General features: G+C 50.8%; 2 protein-coding genes across 2 annotated transcripts in view; both read right to left on the reverse strand.

The window, feature by feature from the left end:
* The window catches only part of ZNF667 (zinc finger protein 667), a 48,123-nt gene extending 33,650 nt beyond the window's left edge, over positions 1-14,473 (reverse strand). Inside the window, exon 1 of the mRNA XM_059152349.1 lies at positions 14,294-14,473. The gene's annotated coding sequence lies outside the window, so the exon portion shown is untranslated. The remainder of the gene's footprint in view (positions 1-14,293) is intronic.
* Positions 14,474-16,587: 2,114 nt separating this feature from the next.
* Positions 16,588-20,059, reverse strand: EDDM13 (epididymal protein 13). The gene is made up of 3 exons (XM_059152469.1): positions 19,789-20,059; positions 18,222-18,259; positions 16,588-16,935 (listed from the first exon to the last, which is right to left on the reverse strand). Exons 1-3 carry the CDS (start codon positions 19,996-19,998, stop codon positions 16,911-16,913), a joined length of 273 nt encoding a protein of 90 aa, XP_059008452.1. The 5' UTR covers positions 19,999-20,059; the 3' UTR covers positions 16,588-16,910.
* Positions 20,060-22,112: the final 2,053 nt, after the last annotated feature.

Here is a 22,112-nt window from a genome sequence, read left to right on the forward strand (position 1 = left end):
CACATTATTATGGCTAAATCATGGGAGGCCACCCTTATCCATTTACCACAATTCTATCTGATAATAAATAAATTATCTTTGAGATATTTCTCCCTCAGTATAATGACTAAGCAGAAAGGGATGTGGTTGGAACCACTAAAGAGCTTTAGGTCCCCTAATCGCTGACAGTTCAGTTCCTCCGGTTGGACCCCTTCCTGTGGAAATCAAAGAGCGATGCCCCAGGCACAGACCTGAGCTTCTCCCAAAAGGGGGGCCCCATGGGAGCGCTCAGGACAACTTCCCAGCAGCTCCCACCCCGGCAGCACTGTCTCCCCCAGAGAAGGAGCCACAGTTATTGGAAGGTCCTGGTTAAAACTGCCCAGCTCTGAGCAGGGCAAGTCGGTGGGCGGCAAAGGAGACAGGACACACGTGATGCCCCTCATTCTAATTGTCCAGTGTCTGTGGGGCATAGCACAGGGCGAGAGGGTGTGCGTCTAGCCCAGGAGACCCATCTCTCAGTGCCATCCTCAAATGTTCCTGGACTATGAGAGCAGATTAATTGGGTATCCGGGAAGCATGAGTTCCTCTCTCTGGAACTTGAGAGAAATGGCCCATTTCTTGCAAAGGAGAGATCAACAATAGCACCCTTTTTATTCAGAGGGATGAAAAGGATTCTGGAGGAAATGAATAAGCATAGACAGTATTTGCAGTACTGAGGGTTTTTTTTTTTTTTTAAGATTTTATTTATTTGAGACAGAGAAAGAGAAGGAGAGAGAACACTAGCAGGGGGAGCAGCAAAGGGAGAGGGAGAAGCAGGCTCCCCACTGAGCAGGCAGCTCAATGCGGGACTTGATCCCAGGACACTGGGGTCCTAACCTGAGCCCAAGGCAGACGCCTCACTGACTAAGCCACCCAGGCGCCCCAACACTGATGCTTCTCCTGGTGGCAAATTCATAGGCGCTTTGGATCTCGTTGCACAAAGCTTGACGACTGATTTCTTACTCACCCTGGTCACTTTCATGTGCGTGATGTGTTCCTGGCAGCTAGATGGACCCCGGTGTGCGGGCGGCCAGATCGAATGGAGAGACGGATCACGGCCTTTCTCACCACCAGTAGCTCTAATCTTTGGGGGCCACGAAGTGGCCTATAGAGAGAGTTTGGCTTGACACAGTTCGGGGAGGGGTCATACTGTTCCACAGGGTCCGGCAGGCGGAGGCCAGGGGCACTGCCAACATCTCACAGTGGACACACCACTCTCCCTGAAGAGCTGCCCTGACCGAATTTCACCAGTGAGGGGGCTCACAAGCCCTGCCTTACATGGACAGAAACTTCTTCCATGTGACTTTTCAACGGATTCATAGTTCTGCGTTTTGCAGTATCCTCTGATTTAGCCAATCCTCCCAACTGCTCATACAGTTTCTCCCTTAAATATACTGTCATTCCCAGGGTGCCTGGGTGGCTTAGTTGGTGAAGTGTCTGCCTTTGGTTCAGGTCATGATCCTGGGGTCCTGGGATCAAGTCCTGAAGTCAGGCTCCCTGCTCAGTGGGGAGCCTGCTTCTCTCTCTGCCTGCTGCTCCCCCTGCTTGTGCTCTCTGTCAAATAAATAAAATCTTAAAAAAAAATTTAAAAAGCCTTCCTCCAGACTGAAGGGGGTACCAGGCCCCCCCTGGAAAAGGATGCCTCACCCACTCTGTGGGCTGAGATGCCCGTTGGGACTCTGCTGTGGTGCCTTCTGGGCTCTGCACCAGCCTCCAGCCCACCTGAGCAAGGGGCTCCCAGGTCTCCCTCTGAGAGGCCTGGTGATGGGCTTATCGGCGGCGTCATCGACCTGACTCTGATCAGAAGTTACTCCCTCCTGCACTTCACCTCAAGACCACTTTGCAGAGCTCTGCCATGTGAACAGGGAAGGGGGGGGGCATGGGTTATGGGGATGAGGTTGTGGGGGGCTAGTCATGCCCGCAGGGACATTTCCCATGACACACAACTCCTTGTCAACTTCCATTCCAGTCTGCTGTGTCTTACAACACCCTGCGTGTCCCCATTCTGGACTTCAGGGACATGGTGTCCCTGGCCCTTCAGAAGACTTACTCTGCCTTGGTCACTAGGGCCTTATTCCTAACCACAGCTGTCACGGCACCCTCCCTCCGGCTCTGGTGGCTAGAGCAACCAGATTGACTCTTTCCATTCCAGTGGCAAGATACCTGGGACTTTACAAAATTCCCCTGGTGAGTAGCCCTGTGACCTCCATTATTATGCTTAATTACATCCCTATTACAAGCATCACTGGCTTTCTTTTCTTTCAAAAAATTTATTTATTTGAGAGAGAAAGTACGCAGGAGCAGGGTGAGGAACAGAGGGAGAGGGGGCATCCTCAGGCAGACTCCCCGCTGACACAGGCTCAGTCCCACAACCCCGAGATCAGGACCCGAGCTGAAATCAAGAGCCTAACGCCCAACTGGCCGAGCCATCCAGTCACCCTGGCTTCTTATTTTCACAAAACCAGTCAATTCTTTTGAGCCTCCTGGTCCTACACTACAAAGTGAGGAATACGACAGTCTTCCTGGAGGCTGTGGAAGGATGGGGGAATGACATGAGGGTGAGGGGTGAGGACAGGCGAAGTCCCAGTGTGGTGGCATTTTGATTCTTCCCTCCTCGTCTCCATCCGTCTATTCCTTCACCTTCCTGTTATCACTGGCAGTTCTGTGCACCACACGCTGACGTATCCGAAATCATATTAAGATCTCACACCCTCTGATCGTCAGGCTACCAGCCTTTCAAGTTCTTGGGTGGCAGTCGTATCTTGCCCAAGAGATACTATTTACACATCACAACCCTTACAAAAACGGTCGTGACAGTGGCAACCCTTGAAGGAGCATGCTGACGTTGCTGGGATTTTTCTAAGAAATTCTCATCTTGGAGAATCTGCAGTAGAGAGGAATGCCTTCACTCTTGGCTGGGGATTTCAGAAGCCGTGAGCCCCAACCCCTGTACCACAGGGGAGCAGAAGAGAAATGGTGCATGGAGTGTTCTCAAAAGAAGGCCTGATTTCACTGTTCGTTCTTTCATGTGTTCCTGCCTGGCTGTCAGAGAGAGGTCTGTACCCATGGTGTTTTCAGGCTTCAGACTTGGATTCAAACGCAGCTTTTAAAAAGAAAGATATACAAATAAACACCAAAAATAATTGTCTGGCCCTATGAATGACTTAGTCACATGACATATTTCAAAAAATGCTATGGAAGGATATTCTCTCTTCCTATTTAATCTAGCTTGTGTTCGGTGCCAGACAAATGGGGCTAGCCAGCCAGAGAGAAAGAGAGCGATTCTGAATTATGTCCAGCATGCTGAAAGATGGGACAGAGGCACAGTGGTACAGTGCAGTGGTTGCCATAGAAACTGAGACACATTCCAATTAAAGTAGCTTTCTCGAAAGGGGAAGTAGGATTTGAATTTTAACTTAAGAGATGAGATATTTACCCACCACGCCATGCCCGCAAATGACACCCTTTCAACAAAAGAGAAAAGAGTGTTGAGAAGCCTGGGGATCTGTTACGTTGGCATCAGACATGCAAGTTTTATAGCGCGCTCTCCCTGGTATCCATGTTTTCTCTCACTCCTCCCAAATCGTTGTACCTTTCATCCTGCTTTTTTTTTCCTTTTAAGATTTTATTTGAGAGAGAAAGAGCACATGAGCAGGGGTGGGGGGAGCAGAGCAAGAGGGAAAGGGAGATTCCCTGCTGAGCAGGGATCCCAATACGGGGCTGGATCCCAGGACCCCAGGTTCATGACCTGAGCCGAAGGCAGACAGTTAACCAGCTGAGCCAGCCAAGCATCCACCCTTCAACTTTCTTGGTGCAAAGAAATGTCAATTTTACTATAAATTAAAAAAAAAATCCATAGAAATAAAATCTTATTTATTTATTTATTTATTTTTACTTTATAATTTTTTTTTTTATAAACATATATTTTAAAAAGGTGAGGGAGGGGCACCTGGATGGCTCAGTGGGTTAAGCCTCTGCCTTCGGCTCAGGTCATGATCTCAGGGTCCTGGGATCGAGGCCCACATGGGGCACTCTGCTCAGCAGGGAGCCTGCTTCCCTCCCTTTCTCTCTCTGCCTGCCTCTCTGCCTACCTGTGATCTCTCTCTCTCTCTCTCTCTCTCTGTGTCAAATGAATAAATAAAATCTTAAAAAAAAAAATAAAAAGGTGAGGGAGAGCCTGGCTGGCTCAGTCTGTGGGGCATGCAACTCTTAATCTCTCGGTTGTGAGTTCAAGCTCCACACTGGGTAGAGAGGGAAAAAAATAAAATTAAAAAAAAAAAAAAAAAGAGAGAGAGAGAGAATCCACATAAAATTCAAATCCGTAAAAAATAAAATAGTACCTTAATTTAAGATTGAATCAAGAGCGAAGAAAAACGGGGCAGGGCCAACTTAAGACCCAGACCTCATGAGTCCTCATACCCACGACTCCTGCCTTACTTCTAGAGAGTCCATTTCACAAAGCCCACAGAAAAGAAATCTCCCTCGATGCCATAGAGTTATCCTTGCTAAGTTTGAAATTATGGAGAAATGTTTCCAGAAGTTTCGGCAGTCTTTATGCCAGTGCCGCCTCAAAGGCAAGGACATTCAGCAAGAGTGCCATCAGGCAGGTGGCTGGGAGGGGTCCCACAGGCAAGCTCTCTTGCATTGACAAATCCTCCATTTTCTGTTTGTTGAAGTCGCTACCCTGCTCCGGGCAGTCCCTTGTCTTTGGGCAGAGCCGCCTCCCACTTGCTTCCGTGAGCGCTGCAGATGTCTCGTGCCCAGCAGTGTGATCCCATTGACTCAACACGGTGTTTGGGGTTTGGAAGGCGCCGAGCAACAGCGGCCACAGACCACACGGTTTCTCTGTCGTCTGCGGCAGCTTTTGCACAACAGTGACAGAGTCCGACAATTATGATGGAGGTTGGGTGCTGGCAAGTCTGAAATATTTGCCATGTAAGTCCTTTACAGTAATAAAGTTGGATGGTCCCTGATTTGCACAGGCGAGTGGAGTCTAATTATTTATAATGGGAAAGACTGGAACACCCAGTGCTTTGTTCTTTGGGTCCTTCACATTTCTCCATTTTCCAGCAAATTCTCTGCCCTGATTCTTGCACCACTAATGTAATACGGCATTGCAAAGTCCTGTACCCCCCATGCTTCATCTTCTGGAATCTGCATCACAAGATACTAGTGGGAAGAGGGGGCAGATACGGTCTGTCCCCTCATCCCCTTTATGTGTTTGCATCTGGGGTGCTTATTAATAATAACAATAACGAGTGTCAAATGTGTCATGCCTTTTACAGAAGAAGCCAGAAAAGAAATGATAAAAAGAAATGGAAATGGTTACTTCCAGAGAATCCATGGAAATGAGATGTGAATGAAACCTCCCTTTGTCTAAATTTTTACATAAATTTCACTTTCTAAAATTTCACCTTAAAATATTTATTTATTGACAGAGAAAGCACAAACAGGGGGAGCAGCAGGCAGAAGGAGAAGCAGGCTCCCCGCCGAACGGGGAGATCAAAGCAGGGCTCGATCCTAGGACCCCGAGACTGTGGCCTGAGCTGAAGGCGGATGCTTAATGACTGAACTACCCAGGCACCCTAAATTTGACTTTTGAACCATGTGGACATTGTACATATTAAAACTTAAAAAACAATTCTATTTTATTTTTTTAAACAGTTTATTTATTGGGGTGCCTGGGTGGCTCAGTTGGTTGAGTGTCCCAACTCTTGATTTCAGCTCAGGTCATGATCTCTGGATCCTGAGATGAGCCCCGTGTCTGGCTCTGTGCTCAGCATCGGGTTGGCTTATCCCTCTCTCTCCCCGTCTGCCCTTCCTTGCACTTGTGCATTCTCTCTCTCTCTCTAAAGTAAATAAATAAAAATTTAAAAACAAAACAATTCTATGGGCACCTGAGTGGCTTAAGCATCTGCCTTCAGCTCAGGTTGTGATCCCAGGGTCCTGGGATCAAGCGAGCCCCTCATCAGGCTTCCTATGCAACAGACAGTCTGCTTCTCCTTCTGCCCCAGCCCCCCACTTTGAGCTCTCTCTCTCTCTAATTAATAAATATTTTTTAAAACTCTAAAGATTTATTTAGAGAGAGTGTGCAAGTGAAAGGGAATCTCAAACAGACTCCACACTGAGCAGAGCCTGACGTGGGCTCAAACTCACAACCCAAGATCATGACCAAAGTCAAGAGTCGGACACTTGACCAACTGAGCCTCCGGGCACTCCCAAGAGTCAGTTTTATAAACATCTAAAGCTGTGTGGCCTTGAGGAGGGCACTGAACCTCTCTGTGCCTGTTTGGGTAACAGCAGAGTCCACCTCAATGACTCTGGGTCATTGAAACTCATAGAAACTCAATGAAATCACTTATATATTGCACTTGGCAAAACATCTAGCTTGTGCCTAGGGCTAAAGAAATGTTCGCTATTATAAACTACTGGCTTTAAGGCTGAGCTAATAATCACTACCCTTCAAGTTGCAGGGAAAATGATATGACAATAATGCAGGTAAACCATGGGACACGTAACAGGCACTCAATAAAAAGCCACTGAATGTTAAGGGTCTCCAGAGAACCAGACCCACACAGTGCAGAGTCCGCGCAGGGTCACACGAAGAGATTATGACGAGTTGGCTTGTGTGTTTATGGGGTCTGGGAAGACCGACAGCCTGCCGTCGGCACGCTGGACACCCAGGAAAGCCTGTGTTGCATATTCCAGGGTCAGGGTCAGTCTGAGAGAATCTGCCCTTCACCCACTGTTTTGGGCTTTTTGTGCTATTTGGGCCCCCAGCCAGCTGGGTGCTGCCCGTTGGCGTCAGTCGGTCTGCGGAGGCAGATGCCAACGTCTTCTGGAAACATCCTCCGACTCCCCCAGAACTCAGCTTTAACTGAGTGAGCTGTCCACGATCCAATCAAGTTGACACATAAAATTCACCACTGCGGTCGCCAAAAACGGGGTGAGGACTCCACTGATTTTAATAAAAAATCCTGCAAGACCAAACAAATAGGTATCATGAGATGGCGGGCCACAGGCTACACAGCCAGCCTCTGGATGTGTTTGGCCAACACAGCGTTCACAAAACAATTTCTCTGAGTATCCGTCTCTAAAAATAGAGACACTTTCCACGTGAACTGGGATTTCTTCGGGGGGGAAATCACAATTGAGGGGAATTCTAGGTCTGCATCCCTGCGTGGCAACACTCTTCTAGGGATTTGGGATGGATTCCATCTTCAACTATCCCCATTGCTCCCCATGACTCCCAGCCTGCCAGCATCCCTCACCTGCACCATCTGCCTGGTGAGAACCGAGTTCAAGAACCGCAGCTCACAAGCAAACCCCCTCATTGAGCTCGGCTGCGCAATGGCGCCATGCGGCCACCAGGTGGCACCATGGCGTGTGCCGTTCAACCACTAGAGGGCGCGCGAGTACTCCCCTGGGGGCCCAGCAGCCTTCAGAAAGCTACTCCCATCGGAGGTGGTCCTGCTGGGTGCTGGGAGCACCAGGTGTGACTTCCTTATTCCTCATAAGGGAGTTGTGCCTCCTGAATGGCAGCAAGGGGAACTGAGGCTCAGAGAGAGGCCGCATTTGTAAAACCAGGCAAAGCATCTCTCCGGGGGGCCAGAGGGGTTTAAGGACCTACTGTGTGTCCCAGGTTTGGCAGAACTGCTGCTGCTCCGGGTGTACTCCGCAGACCGCACCTCGTGACTTTTATTATCAGAGTTGCTGAGTCATGATAACTAGATGCATCTGACCGTCGGCCCTGTGGCTGCTCCTGACAGTGAGGGAACCAGACACTGGGCTGGTCCACAGCACGCTGAGTCACAGCCACATTACTCAGCCTCCTTGGCGTTTGGTGTGAGTAGAACATGGGCAGAGTGACGTACCACCTTTTCCCTCTTTCACCCAATCTGTCCCTTCCTTTATACCGCACAGCACTTCTTCCCAGAAGTCCTCCTGGAGAAACCCTGGCCCTGCCTTCCCCTCTCCGAGCGTGGGGGAAGGAAGTACTGACTTGCTTGTGATCCCTTGAGATCCCATACTTTTCCTCATCACAGCACGTGCCACACTCAGGGCTGCGTATCTGTCTGCCCACCGCCTGCCCACACCACCCCATCCCAAAGGATGCTGAGGTACAGCTGTCACCCTCGCCCCAGCATGGGCTCTGAGTTCCAGGAATGATTGAGGAGGTGCTTCTTGGGGTAAGATGTCCTGGCCGCCAGCCTGGACTGGGCACCGGAGGAGCTCCTTCTCCCTTCCCGTCTGAGTGAGACAGAATCGACGCGTAGTAGGTAATACCATGTGAGCTTAAGGTACACAGTGTGGGGACTCCACACCCTTGTGTTGCCAAAATTATCGCTACTGTTCACTAATGCCTCCGTCCAGCTGTGCAATTACCATTTCCTTAAAAATTGGAGCAGCACTGGGCACCTGGGTGGCCCAGTCAGGGGGGGCATCCTTCGGCTCAGGTCATGATCCCAGGCTCCCGGGACCGAATCTCACATGGGGCTCCCTGCTCAGCGGGGAATCTGCTTCTCCCTCTGCCCCTCCCCTGGCTCATGATCTCTCTCTATCTCTCTCTCAAATAAATAAAATCTTAAAAGAAAAAAATTGGAGCAGTACCCGCTGGGGCCAAATGAAGCCCAGTCTCTGGGACGGAGGCTCCAGGTGACCCCAAAGTAAATGGAAGCGTGCGGCGCAGATCCTGGTGCTTCTGTCACGATCTCGTTTAAGTCAAAAGAGAGCAGGAGCCTTTCTTGGGGGGAATGGGGCCCCAGGAATCTAGAAAGGGGTTCCATGTTCTGACTCTGCCTCTAACTGCAATGCCTGTTGTCTGCGGGTGTCACTAGTAATTCTCTGACACCAGTGGGGCGTCCTACAATTCAACCCAGTTCTGATGCCATTACCACACAGTGCATCACATCCCACAGGTGAAGGGCTCGGTCCCATAAGACTGCCCTCCCCCAACCTTCAGACACCAATCCAGGTTGTCCCTGAGCTTCTGACCAAACAGCTGTCAATCAGAGGGTCCCAGGACCCCCTCCTCAGGCTCAATTAATTTGCTAGAGCACCTCACAGAATTCCGACTCACTAGAAAACTGGTTTATTATAAAAGCAGGTAACTCGAGAACAGCCAGATGGGAGAGATGCTTAGGGCCAGGTATGGAGGAAGGGTGTGTGGAGACCTCCCCACATCTGCCCTCGTTCACCAACCTGGAAGCTCTCAGAAGCCCGCCCTTTCAGGGTTTTGTGGTGGTGCATTATATAGGCATCACTGACGAAATCACTGGCCATTGGTGTTGGATTCAACCTCCGGCCCTTCTCCCAACCCCAGAGGTCAGGGATGGGACTGGAAGTTGCCACCAGCCAAGACTTGGTTGGTTGGTTCCCTTGGTAACCAGACCCACCCCTGGGTGTTTGCTCAAAGTCCCTTCATACATCAGTTAAAAGCACCTTCATCACTGAAGCAGCTCTCAGGAATTCCCAGGTTTTAGGAGCTCTGTGCCAGGAATGGGGATGAGGACCAAATAAATATTTATTTTTATAAATCACTATAATATCATTCTAATCAGAGGCGGGAAAATATCGCGGCTAACTGGGGAGGTTCTGACATTCAGCAGATGTGCTGGGCCTGCCCAACTGAGAAACCTGCTCCAGGCGTGACTTTCTTATTGGCGAAATGGGGACTGTCAAGGGTAAACTATATTCGCGGGTTACAGTGAAGGTTTAGTAAACAGCAAAGTGTGCCTGTTTTACATACTTCACCACATAACAAATAGTCAGTCACTGCAACTATCATTAGTGATACGAATTCTATTAAACAGCTAATATGTATCATTTTTAAAAAGGTTTTTATTTATTTATGAGAGAGTGAGAGAAAACATGAGTGGGGGTGGGGGGAGGTAGAGGCAGCAGGAGAAGCAGGCTCCCTGATGAGCTGGAAGTCAGACATGGGGCTCAATCCCATGACCCTGAGATCAAGAGCTGAGCAGAAAGCAGACTCTTAACTGACTGAGCCACCCCAGCGCCCTAAGCTGATTTTTAAAAGCAGAAAAATATTTTTCAAAAAATATTTTATTTATTTATTTGACAGAGAGACATCACAAGTAGGCAGAGCACCAAGCAGAGGGAGAGGGAGAAGCAGGCTCTATGCTGAGCAGAGAGCCTGATGTGGGGCTCGATCCCAGGACCCCGAGATCATGACCTGAGCCGAAAGGCAGAGGCTTAACCCGCTGAGCCACCCAGGCACCCAAAGCAGGTTATTTTTAAGAAACTGCAAACACAAGACAAGCTCTAAAAACTGAGTCATGACCCTTTGTAAGTGACATTTACATTTCTAAGGGAAATTTCCATTTGTGAGGGTGTCTCTGTATATGAGGGCTAGGACTCGAAATTTCTAGGAAGTTCCTATCAATGGAAAATCTGCACAAGGACCTGCTCTTGCTCGCTGGGCTTTTCAAGGTCACCTCCATGACTGACTTCTACCACCTTCTATCTCCAGGGAAGCTGGTATTAGAGGCAATGGCTTCCACCACTTCACTCACTCCATTTTCCTGGGTCTCTCCCTTATGCACAGGAGGTACTAACCTTATGAAGCTTTTGGTTTCCTCCTGTTAATCTGTCTTATACCATTTTAATGATCAGACCAGCCAAAGAGCCTAGAGGAGAAGGGCACACTTTTATGCCCCTCTGAGTTGGCTGCTTGGGGAGGGAAGTGAGGGCTGGGTGTTGGCATTTCGCTTGGACCCTGAGAAACACCCCAACTGGCAGCTCATGTCGGCATTAATAAAGTAGGGGCGTTGCCTAGATCAGTGGTCAGTTTGGGTTTTCTTAAGCGATCCAACCATTGCCAAATGACCTCTTGCCTACATGAGGAGGCGGTGGGGTGGACAACAGCCTCTTCCCATACGTTTCCCACACCCCACACCCCGCCCCGCAGCAGGAATGCTGCCGCTGGTACACCACCAGCCTAGCTCTAGACCAGCTCTCATGGGCGAGCGGAGAAATATGTGGTAACAGCATTACAGGGAAGCCTCCTGAGGCTTCACTGCGTGAAGTACGACGTGGCGCCCACATCGCACACCAGCCCCTGGATGCTGGGCTTCCGGCCCATCTTTGCTTCTGCACAAGTTGGCTACAGATTCAGAGGCTCCCACTAGTACGGGGCTGGTACAAGTCAGGAAAGCACTATATTTATGGTTATACCTTTATTACAAAATATATTGTGGGGAGGAAAAATGACAGAGTCAGAGAGAGAGATAAAGGTCTGGTCCCTTCAACCCTTTATAAGAACGCCATCCACCCCAGGGACTCCACCACAAAGACCTCGTCCAAACCCAATCACTTCCCAAAGGCCCCACCTGTGAACACCAAAATATTAACACTTAGGGATTCAACATATAGATGGAGGGGTGGACACAACAGCTTCTAGAAGCTGGAAGAAACAAAGAAACGGAGTCTTCCCTGGGCTGTTCACTTAGCACAAGGGGTAACTTGGCAACTGTTTGGGGTAAATTTTCTACCCTTCTGAGGGTTTTCTGGATGGCCTAAGAATTAAACTGACATGGGACAGATGCACAGGGGAAAACCAAATTTAATTCTGCACATGCAGGATCCCCACATACACAAGAGGTTTCAAGACAGAGAGGAAGGCTAAGGCAGGTCTCCGTGCCACGCAGAGCTGAGGACGGGGCTGGGGGCCAGAGCCTCAGAGGGGAGCAGGGCACTAAGAACACACGTGTTGTAATAGATGTCTGCCCTGCCCTGCAGATGGGGCCCTCAGATAAAACCTGTCTTCGGTAACAGCTCTAATTCTGGAAAAGACCCCCAGTTTGGAGTCTTCTAGGTAGTTAGTTAAGTGAAGGGCAAAAGTTTCTCTGGGGCCTACAGGGTCTCGAACACCTTCAGCCCCAAATAGCCCAGATGCCAAAGCCAAAGTGGGCCAAAGACCTCTTTAGGATTTAGGAATGAAAACATTAATGAATGTTAGAGCACAGCACATCAGTTATAGACGGTCTGGTCAGTGTTGCTCAACCCCACCACACATTAGAATCTTCTGAGGAGTTTTACTACATCGTGCACTGGGTTGTGACCCCGACAATCTGAACGCTCTCCAGCGGTGGACATGGGCACAGTATTATTTTTTTACAGCTCCCAAGTGGCTCTGAGGTACAACCAAGATTGAGAACCAATGAATCTACAAAGTTTTGGGGTTTTTTAAGATTTCATTTTTAAGGGGCGCCTGGGTGGCTCAGTCAGTGAAGCGTCTGCCTTCAGTTCAGGTCATGATCCCAGGGTGCTGGGATAGAGTCCCACGTCAGGCTCCTTGCTCAGTGGGGAGCCTGCTTTTCCCTCTCCCTCTGCCTGCTTTCCCCCTGCTTGTGCGCGCTCTCTCTATGTCAGATAAATAAATAAAATCTTAAAAAAAAAAAGATTTTATTTTCACATAATCTCTACAGCCAACATGGGGCTTGAACTCATAACCCCAAGATCAACAGTGGCATGCTCTACCCACTGAGCCACCCAGGTGCCCCTCTACAAAGTAGATTTTTAAAATGAAAGTTCAGGGCGCCTGGGTGGCTCCATTGGTTAAGCAACTGCCTTCAGCTCAGGTCATGATCCCAGAGTCCCAGAATCAAGTCCCGCATTGGGCTCCCAGCTCCGTGGAGAGTCTGCTTCTCCCTCTGACCTTCTCCCCTCTCATGCTCTCTCTCTCTCTCTCAAATAAATAAAATCTTTTGGAAAAAAAAAAAAAGATGAAACTTCATTGTTCTGCCCAAATGGAAACCCTGCATCACTTGCCATAAGATACTCCTAAGAGTAAACACAGTGAAAAAGAGATATAACCTGATATAAGGGGATTGGTGAGCATTAGAACTGCTACAGATAGGGGCACCTGGGTGGCTCAGTGGGTTAAAGCCTCTGCCTTTGGCTCAGGTCATGATCCCAGGGTCTTGGGATCAAGCCCCGCATCGGGCTCTCTGCTCAATGGGGTGCCTGCTTCCCTTCCTCTCCTGCCTGCCTCTCTGTCTACTTGTGATCTCTGTCTGTCAAATAAATAAATGAAATCTTAAAAAAAAAAAAATGAACTGCTACAGATAAACTTACTCCTTCACTGAGAAGGCCTGAAAAAGATCTGAAAAAAATAACAACTCCCTGATTCAGAATTGCCACACTTTATGCCTCCAGGGTCGACCAGGGCACTGACTTACTTAGACCCTGGTTTCGGACACAGGGGGAGGGAAACATGAGTTGGCCCAATTTTGCTAGACGATTTTAAGACGAATAGTAGGGACGCCTGGGTGGCTCAGTGGTTAAGTGTCTGCCTTCGGCTCAGGTAGTGATCCCAGGGTAGTAGGATCGGGCCCCACATGGGCTCTCTGCTCATCAAGGAGCCTGTTTCCCCCTCTCCCACTCCCCCTGCTTCTGTTCCCTCTCTCGCTGTGTTTCTGTCAAAAAAATAAAATCTTAAAAAACAGACAAACATATATTAGGAAGCAGTGAAGACATCTCTGAGACTAGGAAGACAAGATGCTGGATACTACAAAGGGAGGGGAAAGCGGGGCGAGGACAGGGCGGCAGATCTGACTGCATTTTGCAGATGGCGCGAACATGGAAGCAGGGTCGGGACAGTGCCTGGCAGGGAGCTAGACTGGGAAGTCCGCGCCCATCCCTCTCCACGCGAGGATACGCCGAGCGCACCCAGCTCGAGAACTGGCCGGGGCCAGCCGGCTGCGCACGCGACAAGGACACATCTTGGGAATTCCCGCGTCCTGCTACCCGACCCGCGCCATCCCTCCGAGAGGACAGCCATTGGCGGCGCGCGGAGACGCGAGACCAGCATCACGAAACCCACTTTGCAGATCAAGGCACCGAGACTCCAGAGCGAGGAAGGGTCGCGTCCGGGTCCCCAGAGATCACGACACCCACACGTGAGAGGCCCCTGTGCACGGGCACCGCCCGACGGTTCCACCAGGCACTCCAATTCCATCATCAGCCCTGTTCAGATGGGCAAACTGAGGCACGGAGTGTGTGCACCCCGAGGGGCAGCGGCGCTTCAAAGGTCACTTCACAAAGGGGAAACCGAGGCCCGCCGAGGACGAGCGGGTTCCGGCCCAAACTTCCCTCGGCGGGGGCGGGGGGTCACAAGGGGGGTCGCCCCGAGGAGGGGCGGAATCCACGACTTGTTCAGACCAGCCTCTCCCCGCCGCGGGCAGCCACGACGTCACAGGGGGGTGGGGCGGTGACCGGGAAACCCGGGCGTGGAGGAACAGCGGGTCGCACTCACCTCCCGAGGCCGACCTTCGGAGCCTACACTTCCGGGAACGGGGCCGGGAGCAGCTCGCCGGCGCGCACTCGGCGACCCTCCACCAGCGCGACCTGCGACAGCACCCGGGGGACCACGGCCCACGCAACCCTTGACAGCACCGCCGGCGAGCGCGCGCGGGGCCCACTCAGTGCGCATGTGCGCCCCTAGCTGTCGTTCAAAGCCGGCCTGCGGCGTCTCTGCCAATCGGAAGCCTCCTTCCAGCCTGGCCCCGCCTCGTTCGCCAGGCGTCCGGCGTCCGGCTGTCTCCAGGGCAACCGTCAGGCCGCCTGTCTAAAAAAGAGGGGCCCAGGACTTCTGGGTGTTGTAGTCTCCGGGGGGGCAGAGAAACGGGAGGCGCCGGGGAACGAGAAAGGTCTCCGACGCCGGCGTTCCTGCTTCCTTTCCCCAGCCCCGCTTGCCAGGTCTTGCCACAGGGGCCGACCAGCTCGCGGGCCTTGGGGTCGGTGGTGGGGGCGTCGCGGGGTGGGGGAGGCGTCTCTGTCACCATGGTAAAAACCCCCGCTCGCGGCCCGCCTCTTGAGCGCTGACGTCACGCGCGGAGCCGGGCGAGAAGGCACTGGGCGCATGCGCCGGGGGAGGGCGGGCTGGGGCGGGCCCGTGGGAGGAGCCAGAGGGGGAGGGCGGAGTTAGGACCCGCACTTCGCCCAGAAGCGAGCCTGGGAAGTCCATCCCCATCATTTTCCATTTCGAGGAAACTCGGAGCTTATCAAAGTACACCTGAAGAATTGGATATTTTCATTGTAAATTTTATTAGTCAATAATTTTACTTTTAGAGAGAGGTTGCAGGTAGAAGGTGCCCACATGGTCCTGTCCCCCAGCTTCCCCTGTGTTAACCTCTCAGGACTGCAGCACGTTTGTGCACACAAGCCTCTCGCATCTGAGCAATGCCATAAACTGAGCTCCAGCCCATTCCCATGGTCCCAGTCTCCCCCCCGGGGCCCTTTTCTATTCCGGAGTCCCGTGGCGTGGAGTTCTCAGGTTTCCCCAGCTTCCTCTGATCCGCAGCCCTTTTCTCAGACTTTCCTTGTTTGCCGTGACCTTGACAGTCTTGAAGGGTCCTAGCCAGGTGTCCTGCAAAACATCCTCCAGTGCTTGCTAGAGTCCACACTTAACTTACGACTAGGAACCGACTCTTTAACTTTAACTGAACATTTAACTTTGCTAGTTGAGTCAATGATTGCACAAACGTTAAGTGTGTTTAGAACCCACACATATCTGGATATGTGCATCCACTTTTTCAGCTAAATTTCATGAAATCTAATTACACATTAGTGACGTCTGGTGAAAAACGAGCATTCAAGCTGAGCTGTGCTGTAAGTGAAAAATGCATACCGGATTTCAAAGGCTTACTACAAAAAGAAGGATATTTATTTGACAGAGAGAGATCACAAGTAAGCAGAGAGGCAGGCAGAGAGAGAGAAGGGGAAGCAGGCTCCCCGCTGAGCAGAGTCCCATGTGGGACTGGATCCCAGGATCCCAGGATCATGACCTGAGCTGAAGGCAGAGGCTTAACCCACTGAGCCACCCAGGCACCCCTTTAATGAACTTTTTGCTGAACCAACCAATGACTGCTTCTGATCATGATGATGGGAAGGCTTCTACTCTTCAATACCCCCATCTTACAGATGACAAATGAGGCATTGATAGACAATAACTTCCCCAAAGTTGCAATCCAGTAAGGGGCGGGAGCTGGAATTTACACGCAAGAAACCTGTCTCCTACAAACCATAAGAGACTCTTAATCTCATAAGGGTAGCAGGGGATAGGGGGATAGGGAGAGGGTGTTTGGGTGATGGACCTTGGAGAGGGTATGTGCTATGGTGAGTGCTGTGAAATGTGTAAGCCTGATGAGTCAAAGACCTGCTCCCCTGGGCAAATAATACATTATATGTTAATTTAAAAAAAAAAAAAAAAAAGAAATCTGTCTCCTTGTTAGAGCCCAAGCTCTGAGCCAGGACCACAGGGACATGCTCCAATGCAATAGGGCAACAAAGTACACAGGCTGGAGAGCTGGGACACAGCTTTGTCTTGGGCTCACTCTACCTTCAGATCCCTATTTCCTCAGTCTTTGTACAAAAATAAATAAATAAATAAAAATAATTTATAATGAGTCAAACCTGGTCAAACCGCAGCACCTTGACCTTGGACTAGTCATCATCCCTCTGGGCTATATTTTCTTCACCTCAGAAGCAGGCAGCCTAGTGGAAGCTCCTTGAAGGTTGTTGCCAGAACTGGCATATATGATTCTGGGCACCTTTGGCCCCCCGTGAATGGAAGAACTGAGACTTCAGCTGCTTCAGCTAGTGTAGGTTTAATCAGAGAAACAGTGGGGGAAGTTGAGCAAGGCCAGGGAGAGCAGTCGTGGGGAGACCCCTGGTGCTCAGTCACCCTGGGCCTGTCGGGACCCTCAGGGACACTTTCCCGCAGTGCCTCTGGGCAGACAGGTGTCACCCTCAGAGGACCGCAGTTCTTCACCCTCCAAACTGGCCTTCTGGGGCCAACAGGCTTCTCGAGAGGCGAGACTACAGGGCAGATGAATGACTGACCAGGGCCGAGCTGAGACGGAGCAGTGTTGCTAGAAAGAGCAGCAGGGGTCGGTCCTGAGGGAAGGGGACAGAGAGCAGAGAAAGGTAGATGTGCCTACCAATTGGAATGCAGGGCCCTAAGTCGGGCGGGGGTGGGGAGGACTCCTTCCATCACTCCCAGCAGGTGCCTCCTCCTCCCAGGGGTTCTTGCCCTCAGTGGGAACTAGCCGCCCCTCCAGTTCCATATTTCCCCTCACAGCTAGGCCTTCCACTCCCTTGCTTGCCAGTTACCCTTCCCATGGTGAGCTCCGTGACCACAGGGACCTCCTCTGCGGCAGCCCCTGGGTCCCCCCACCCCTTCCGTCCCTGGCCCTTTGGTGCTCCTGGCCCCTCTGACCCCCCACCCCTCCATACATCAGATTGCAACATCCCCATACTCTCTGTCACCCCAGCCCCACCTCCATGCCCCGGGCCCTCTCACCCCCAGCCCCCTTGCGGCCCCCAGCTTCAATGTACCCCCAGACAGGCACATGGGAGCCTGGAGGGAGTATGTGAGGTTTGCCTTGTGTACTGGGGCCCCCATGATTGATCAGGTGGACTTCTTCCTCTCAGGGGGTCTCACAGTGTAGTGTAGGGGTCCAGAGGGCCTCAGGGTGACTCCAGCCTCCCCCACTTTTTATAGTTTTTAAAATTGAAGTAAAATCCGCACCACATCAATTTCACTATTTAGCCCTTGTAATAAGTCAAGGATCTGTCCTGGAGTGGCTCCTTAGTACACTGAACAGAATTCCCGGGTGGCCCAACCCTTCCACCGCTCAGCGTGTACCCAAAAGAGCGGAAAACAAGGGTTTGAACAAAAAGGTGCACACAGATGTTCGAAGCACTGCTATCCACCATAGTCAGAAGGTGACAACAGCTCAAAGGTCCTTCAGCTGTTGGACAGATAAACAAAATGTGGTCTAGCTGTCAGAGGAAACACGACTCGGCCGGCCGTAAGAAAGAACAAAGAACTGAAAGAAAGAACAAAGAACAGAGCCCTGCTTCCACCCGGACGACCTTGAAGATGACCTTGAAAACTGGCTCCTCAGCGAATGAAGCCTGACACAAAGGTTTCCAGACCAAGCTCGCCCACAGGGACGCCTGGAGTTGACCAGCGTTTGGGGAAATGCTCCGTAGCTGGACAGTGGTGAAGCCTGCCCCGCGCCATGAGGGAGTAAGTGTTACTGTTGGTGAACACAACTCCGAGATTCTCTCATGGGCGTTTCCTAGCCCACCTGGGGTTCCCTTCTCAACCTCGAGGCAACCAGGCCAAGCCCCCCACCCCAGTTGTGGACAAAATGCCCTTCCCGGCCATAACATACCTGATGTCCTCTTCTGTGTTGCAGTAGTGACAGTAACACTTGGGAGGTTGACGAGGAAGTGAACCAGAAACAGGAAGACACAGTTGGTCGGGGTGAGGCAGGTCAGGTTCCTCCCCTCCCTTTTCCTCTACTCCTTCCTTCCTTTCTTTCTTGTCCCCCACATTGCTCTCGCTGTGACATCCTGGGGGCTCCCTGCTCCATCAGGCTCACCTCCCATGTTCTCCCCCATCTCCTGTGGGGGCGGCATCAGCCTCTAACGGGGAGGTTTCGCAGCCTCCTCACTGCTGACATCCGGACCAGATCCCTGTCGTGGGGGCAGCTGTCCTGCACCACGTAGGATGTCTAAGACCACCCACTAAATGCCATGGCTCCCCCTCCCCAGGCAGGACCACCAACAGTGTCTCAAGATGCTGCTGCGTCCTCTGGGTGGCAAGGTTATTCCCACCGCCAACTGGAGAACCACCCAAACCCAACCCAGCTCATTGGTCCCATCTCCCTCCCCTCACCCAGCCAAGCCTCATAGATCTGCTCCGAGGTCCTCCTCGTGTCCACTCCCATCACCACGCATCCTGCCTGGGCAGCCGGGCCGCCTCCTTGCAGTGTCTCTGCTTCCCCTCTTGCCCTGATGCCACGTCACTGTCCGCATGCAGTAGCCACAGTGACCCTTCCATACTTGGACTCAGATCTCGCAGATGGCTCTCCATCAGACTCAGAATAAAAGCTTCCTTCTTGGCATGGTCTGGGAGGCTCCTTTGGGATCTGGACCCCCTCTGCCCCTCTCAACTCCCGCACGTCTTCCCTTGGTCCCTCAAGGCACATTTTGGCCTCAGGGTCCTTGCCTTGCATGTACTCTCGGCTCGCAACAGCTGTCCCTGCAATTCTCAAGGCAGGCGGCTTCTCGGATCCCCCTGCCTTCTCTGGTTAAAGTGCCCACTGCCCTACAGGCTGCAAGAGGTTCCCTGGATTTCTTCCTTTCCTGGGGCTCCTGGCTCGTTTCCTGTCTGTCCTGCCCCTATCATGTGAGCTCTGTGGGTCCAGGGACCTCGTGGGGCCTTGTAGCCCCCAGCGTCCAGCGAGGGACCTGCTGCGTATATAAACACTTGGATATGTGATGAACTGAACGACTGCTGGGCTGTGGTCTTCCAAGTCCTGACCCACACTCTGCCCCCTTACCTCTGTTTAATGCTTAGGAAATGGCTGGGTCCTTAAGAACCTACCTTCCATGGAGAGAGACAGAGGCAGAGGCAGAGAGAAGGAGTGGACGGTAGTGTTTCTTAGGATCATCTGGGGCCATGTCAGTACAGAAGGGGGTCATTTCTATTCAAGCTTGAGGATGGAGGCTAGGGTAGAGGGGGGCCGTGGAGAGAGGCAGGGAGGGAGTGCGGGGAGAAGGGAGGAAGGAAGGGGTAAGGGAGGGCGGGAAGGAGGGGTGGTTCTATTCCCAGAGGGGCTTCTCTCCTACCCCTTTGCTTGCTTGGCATCTCCTTCACGCCCTCCCTCCTCTTGCTCCGCTGTCCCCTTCTGCCTCCCCCTCCCCTACTCCCTTTAGTAACGGGCTCCTTCCTACCCAGTCTCCTTTGTTGTAGGACACGAACAAGAAGGTGACCATCATGTAGGCACATTTTAGAATGTTCCATCTGGTCCGCTTGGCTGGCGGCTTCTTGGGGGCGGTGGTGGTCAGGGAGAGCTTCTCTGGGAGGACCCGGAGGGAATGAAGCTGGCTGAAGGCATGCCCTTCCCGATTGGAAATCCCTGCCCTTCCCGAACTCCACACCATGTCTTCACCTGCCTGCTCCTCCAAGGGACATTTGGGTCTCCGCTGCTGGTTCCTCCTCCCTCTGCTCCGCCCCACAGCGCCCGCTGCATCAGCTGTCCTCCTCCACCTTGAAGCCCTCAGCCACAAGGACGCCAGGAGGATCTTTCTAACTTGGACCTAATCTGGTGTGCCAATGTCCCTTTCACTTCAGCAGGCTTTCCTGCTCTTCTCATTCTATACATTTTAGCAGAGTATAACTACAGAAAACCTCTGGTTTTTTCGACTGTGTACGCAGTAATGTCTCCCTAAAAGCCATCTGACCCCGGGAGTGTGTCTTTGTCTGTTTTTTGGGAAGTTTGTTTGATTACAGACTCAGTTTCTTTGACAAAGCATTATTTAGATAGTCCAGCCTTCTTTTGTTTCACTTTTGGTCCTCACCCGTTTTCTTGGGATTTTGTCCTTTTTGTCTACACTTGCCATCTTAACCAGCATAAGGTCTTTCAAACTATCCTCTTTATTATTCTTGTAATACCTGCAGGATCCCTCCCTTCTGATTTGGGTGACTGTTTCTCCTGTTTTTATCTGTTTCTCATCAGCAATACTAGAGAACTACATTTTTATCAGACTTTTCCAAAGGACTGGCTATTAGCACTGTTGATTACTAGTGTACATATTTTTCGTTGGCTTTTTATCACTTCCTTTATTCTGCTTGGGTTTAATCTCATTCTCTTTTTCGAACTTCTTTAAATAGGTACTCAGATCATTGGTTTTCTGCGTTTCCACCTTCCTTCCCTCCTTTCTCTTAATGTACACATTTACAATTATACATTTCTCTCTGAGCAAAGCTTTGTCGGGGCGCCTGGGTGGCTCAGTCGGTTAAGCGTCTGACTTTGGCTCAGGTCATAATCTTACGGTCTGGAATCTAACCCCATGTCCAGCCCCTCATCACACTGGGTCCTGTGCTCAGTGGGGAGTCTACTCGTCCCTCTCCCTCTTCCCCTTCCCCATTCATGTTCATGTGCTTTTTGATATAAATAAATAATTCTTTTTTGGGGAAAAAAAAAGCTTTGGGGCACCTGGGTGGCTCAGTTGTCCAACTCAATTTTGTCTCAGGTCATGATCTCAGGGTCCTGGGATTAAGCCCCACATTGGCCTGCTTCCCCCTCTCTCTGCCTGCCTCTCTGCCTACTTGTGACCTCTCTCTCTCTTTCTCTGTCAAATAAATAAAGTCTTTTAAAAAAAACAATAAACAATAAATGACTTCAATCTGAAGTTGACTGAGGCTTGTTTTGTGAACAAAAGTGCAGCCAATTTCCGTAAGAAAAGTAATCCCATGTTTACTGTGCATTCCCCTGGGGTTGTGTTCAGCATTATTTCCACGTCAGTCATGTCATGTTTGCTCGTCGCTCTCTAGACGTTCCGTAGGCAGTTTTATTGACCTGTCCTGTCACCTGCTGCAGGAGGTGTCCAAGTCGCCCACTATGTCATGGATGCCTCTATTTCTTCTTGTGTTTGCCCTGCTTTTCCTTTTATGCAAAAACTGGCTGCTGTGTAAAAACAGATTGAGAACTGGCGCATTTTCCTGGTGTATTAATCTCTTTCTCGATTTCAGCATCCCTCTTCGTCCCTCAGAACACTTTTTGACTCCAAACCAGTCGTGTCTGCTGTCAGAATCATATGCTGGCTTCCTTTTACTTCAGAGACTTATGTCTTATGGTAGGAGTCTCCTTATTTTCCTTTCAAATTCTCCATCTCTCTCTTACAGATTTTTTGTGGGAGGGAGAAGTTAAAAACGTTCTCTTTGTCTGTGGTTTTAAACTATTTTGTGGCAAGGTTCCTAGAAGTAGTTTCCTTTATAGTCATTCCCCTTGGGGTTCTCAGAATTTTTTTTTTAAGATTTTTTTTTAAGTAATCTCTACCACCAACGTGGGACTCAAACTCACGACCCCAAGATCAAGAGTTGCATGAGTTTCCAACTGAGCCCTACCAGACGCCCCTCTCAGAACTTTTAAAAATCTGTTGCTTGATGATTATTTTTTTACCAAAATGCAAAATTCGTAGCCATTAACTCTTGACATATCACTTTAGTTTCATTTTCTTTCACTTCAGCTTCTTAAATTCTCACTTCGCGTATG

The sequence above is a fragment of the Mustela lutreola genome, chromosome 16 (assembly GCF_030435805.1).
Source record: "Mustela lutreola isolate mMusLut2 chromosome 16, mMusLut2.pri, whole genome shotgun sequence".
Taxonomy (NCBI): domain Eukaryota; kingdom Metazoa; phylum Chordata; class Mammalia; order Carnivora; family Mustelidae; genus Mustela; species Mustela lutreola.

Bases quoted from the DNA above. Each gene is read 5' to 3' on its own strand.
- EDDM13 (XM_059152469.1), bottom strand. From the start codon at position 19,998: ATGGTGTGGAGTTCGGGAAGGGCAGGGATTTCCAATCGGGAAGGGCAT. The intron at 18,260-19,788 runs GTAGGAAGGAGC...CAACCTCCCAAG, and splicing joins CCTACAACAAAGGAGACTGG to TGTTACTGTCACTACTGCAA. The intron at 16,936-18,221 runs GTATGTTATGGC...CCCTTCCCTCAG, and splicing joins AACACAGAAGAGGACATCAG to GACCGACCCCTGCTGCTCTT.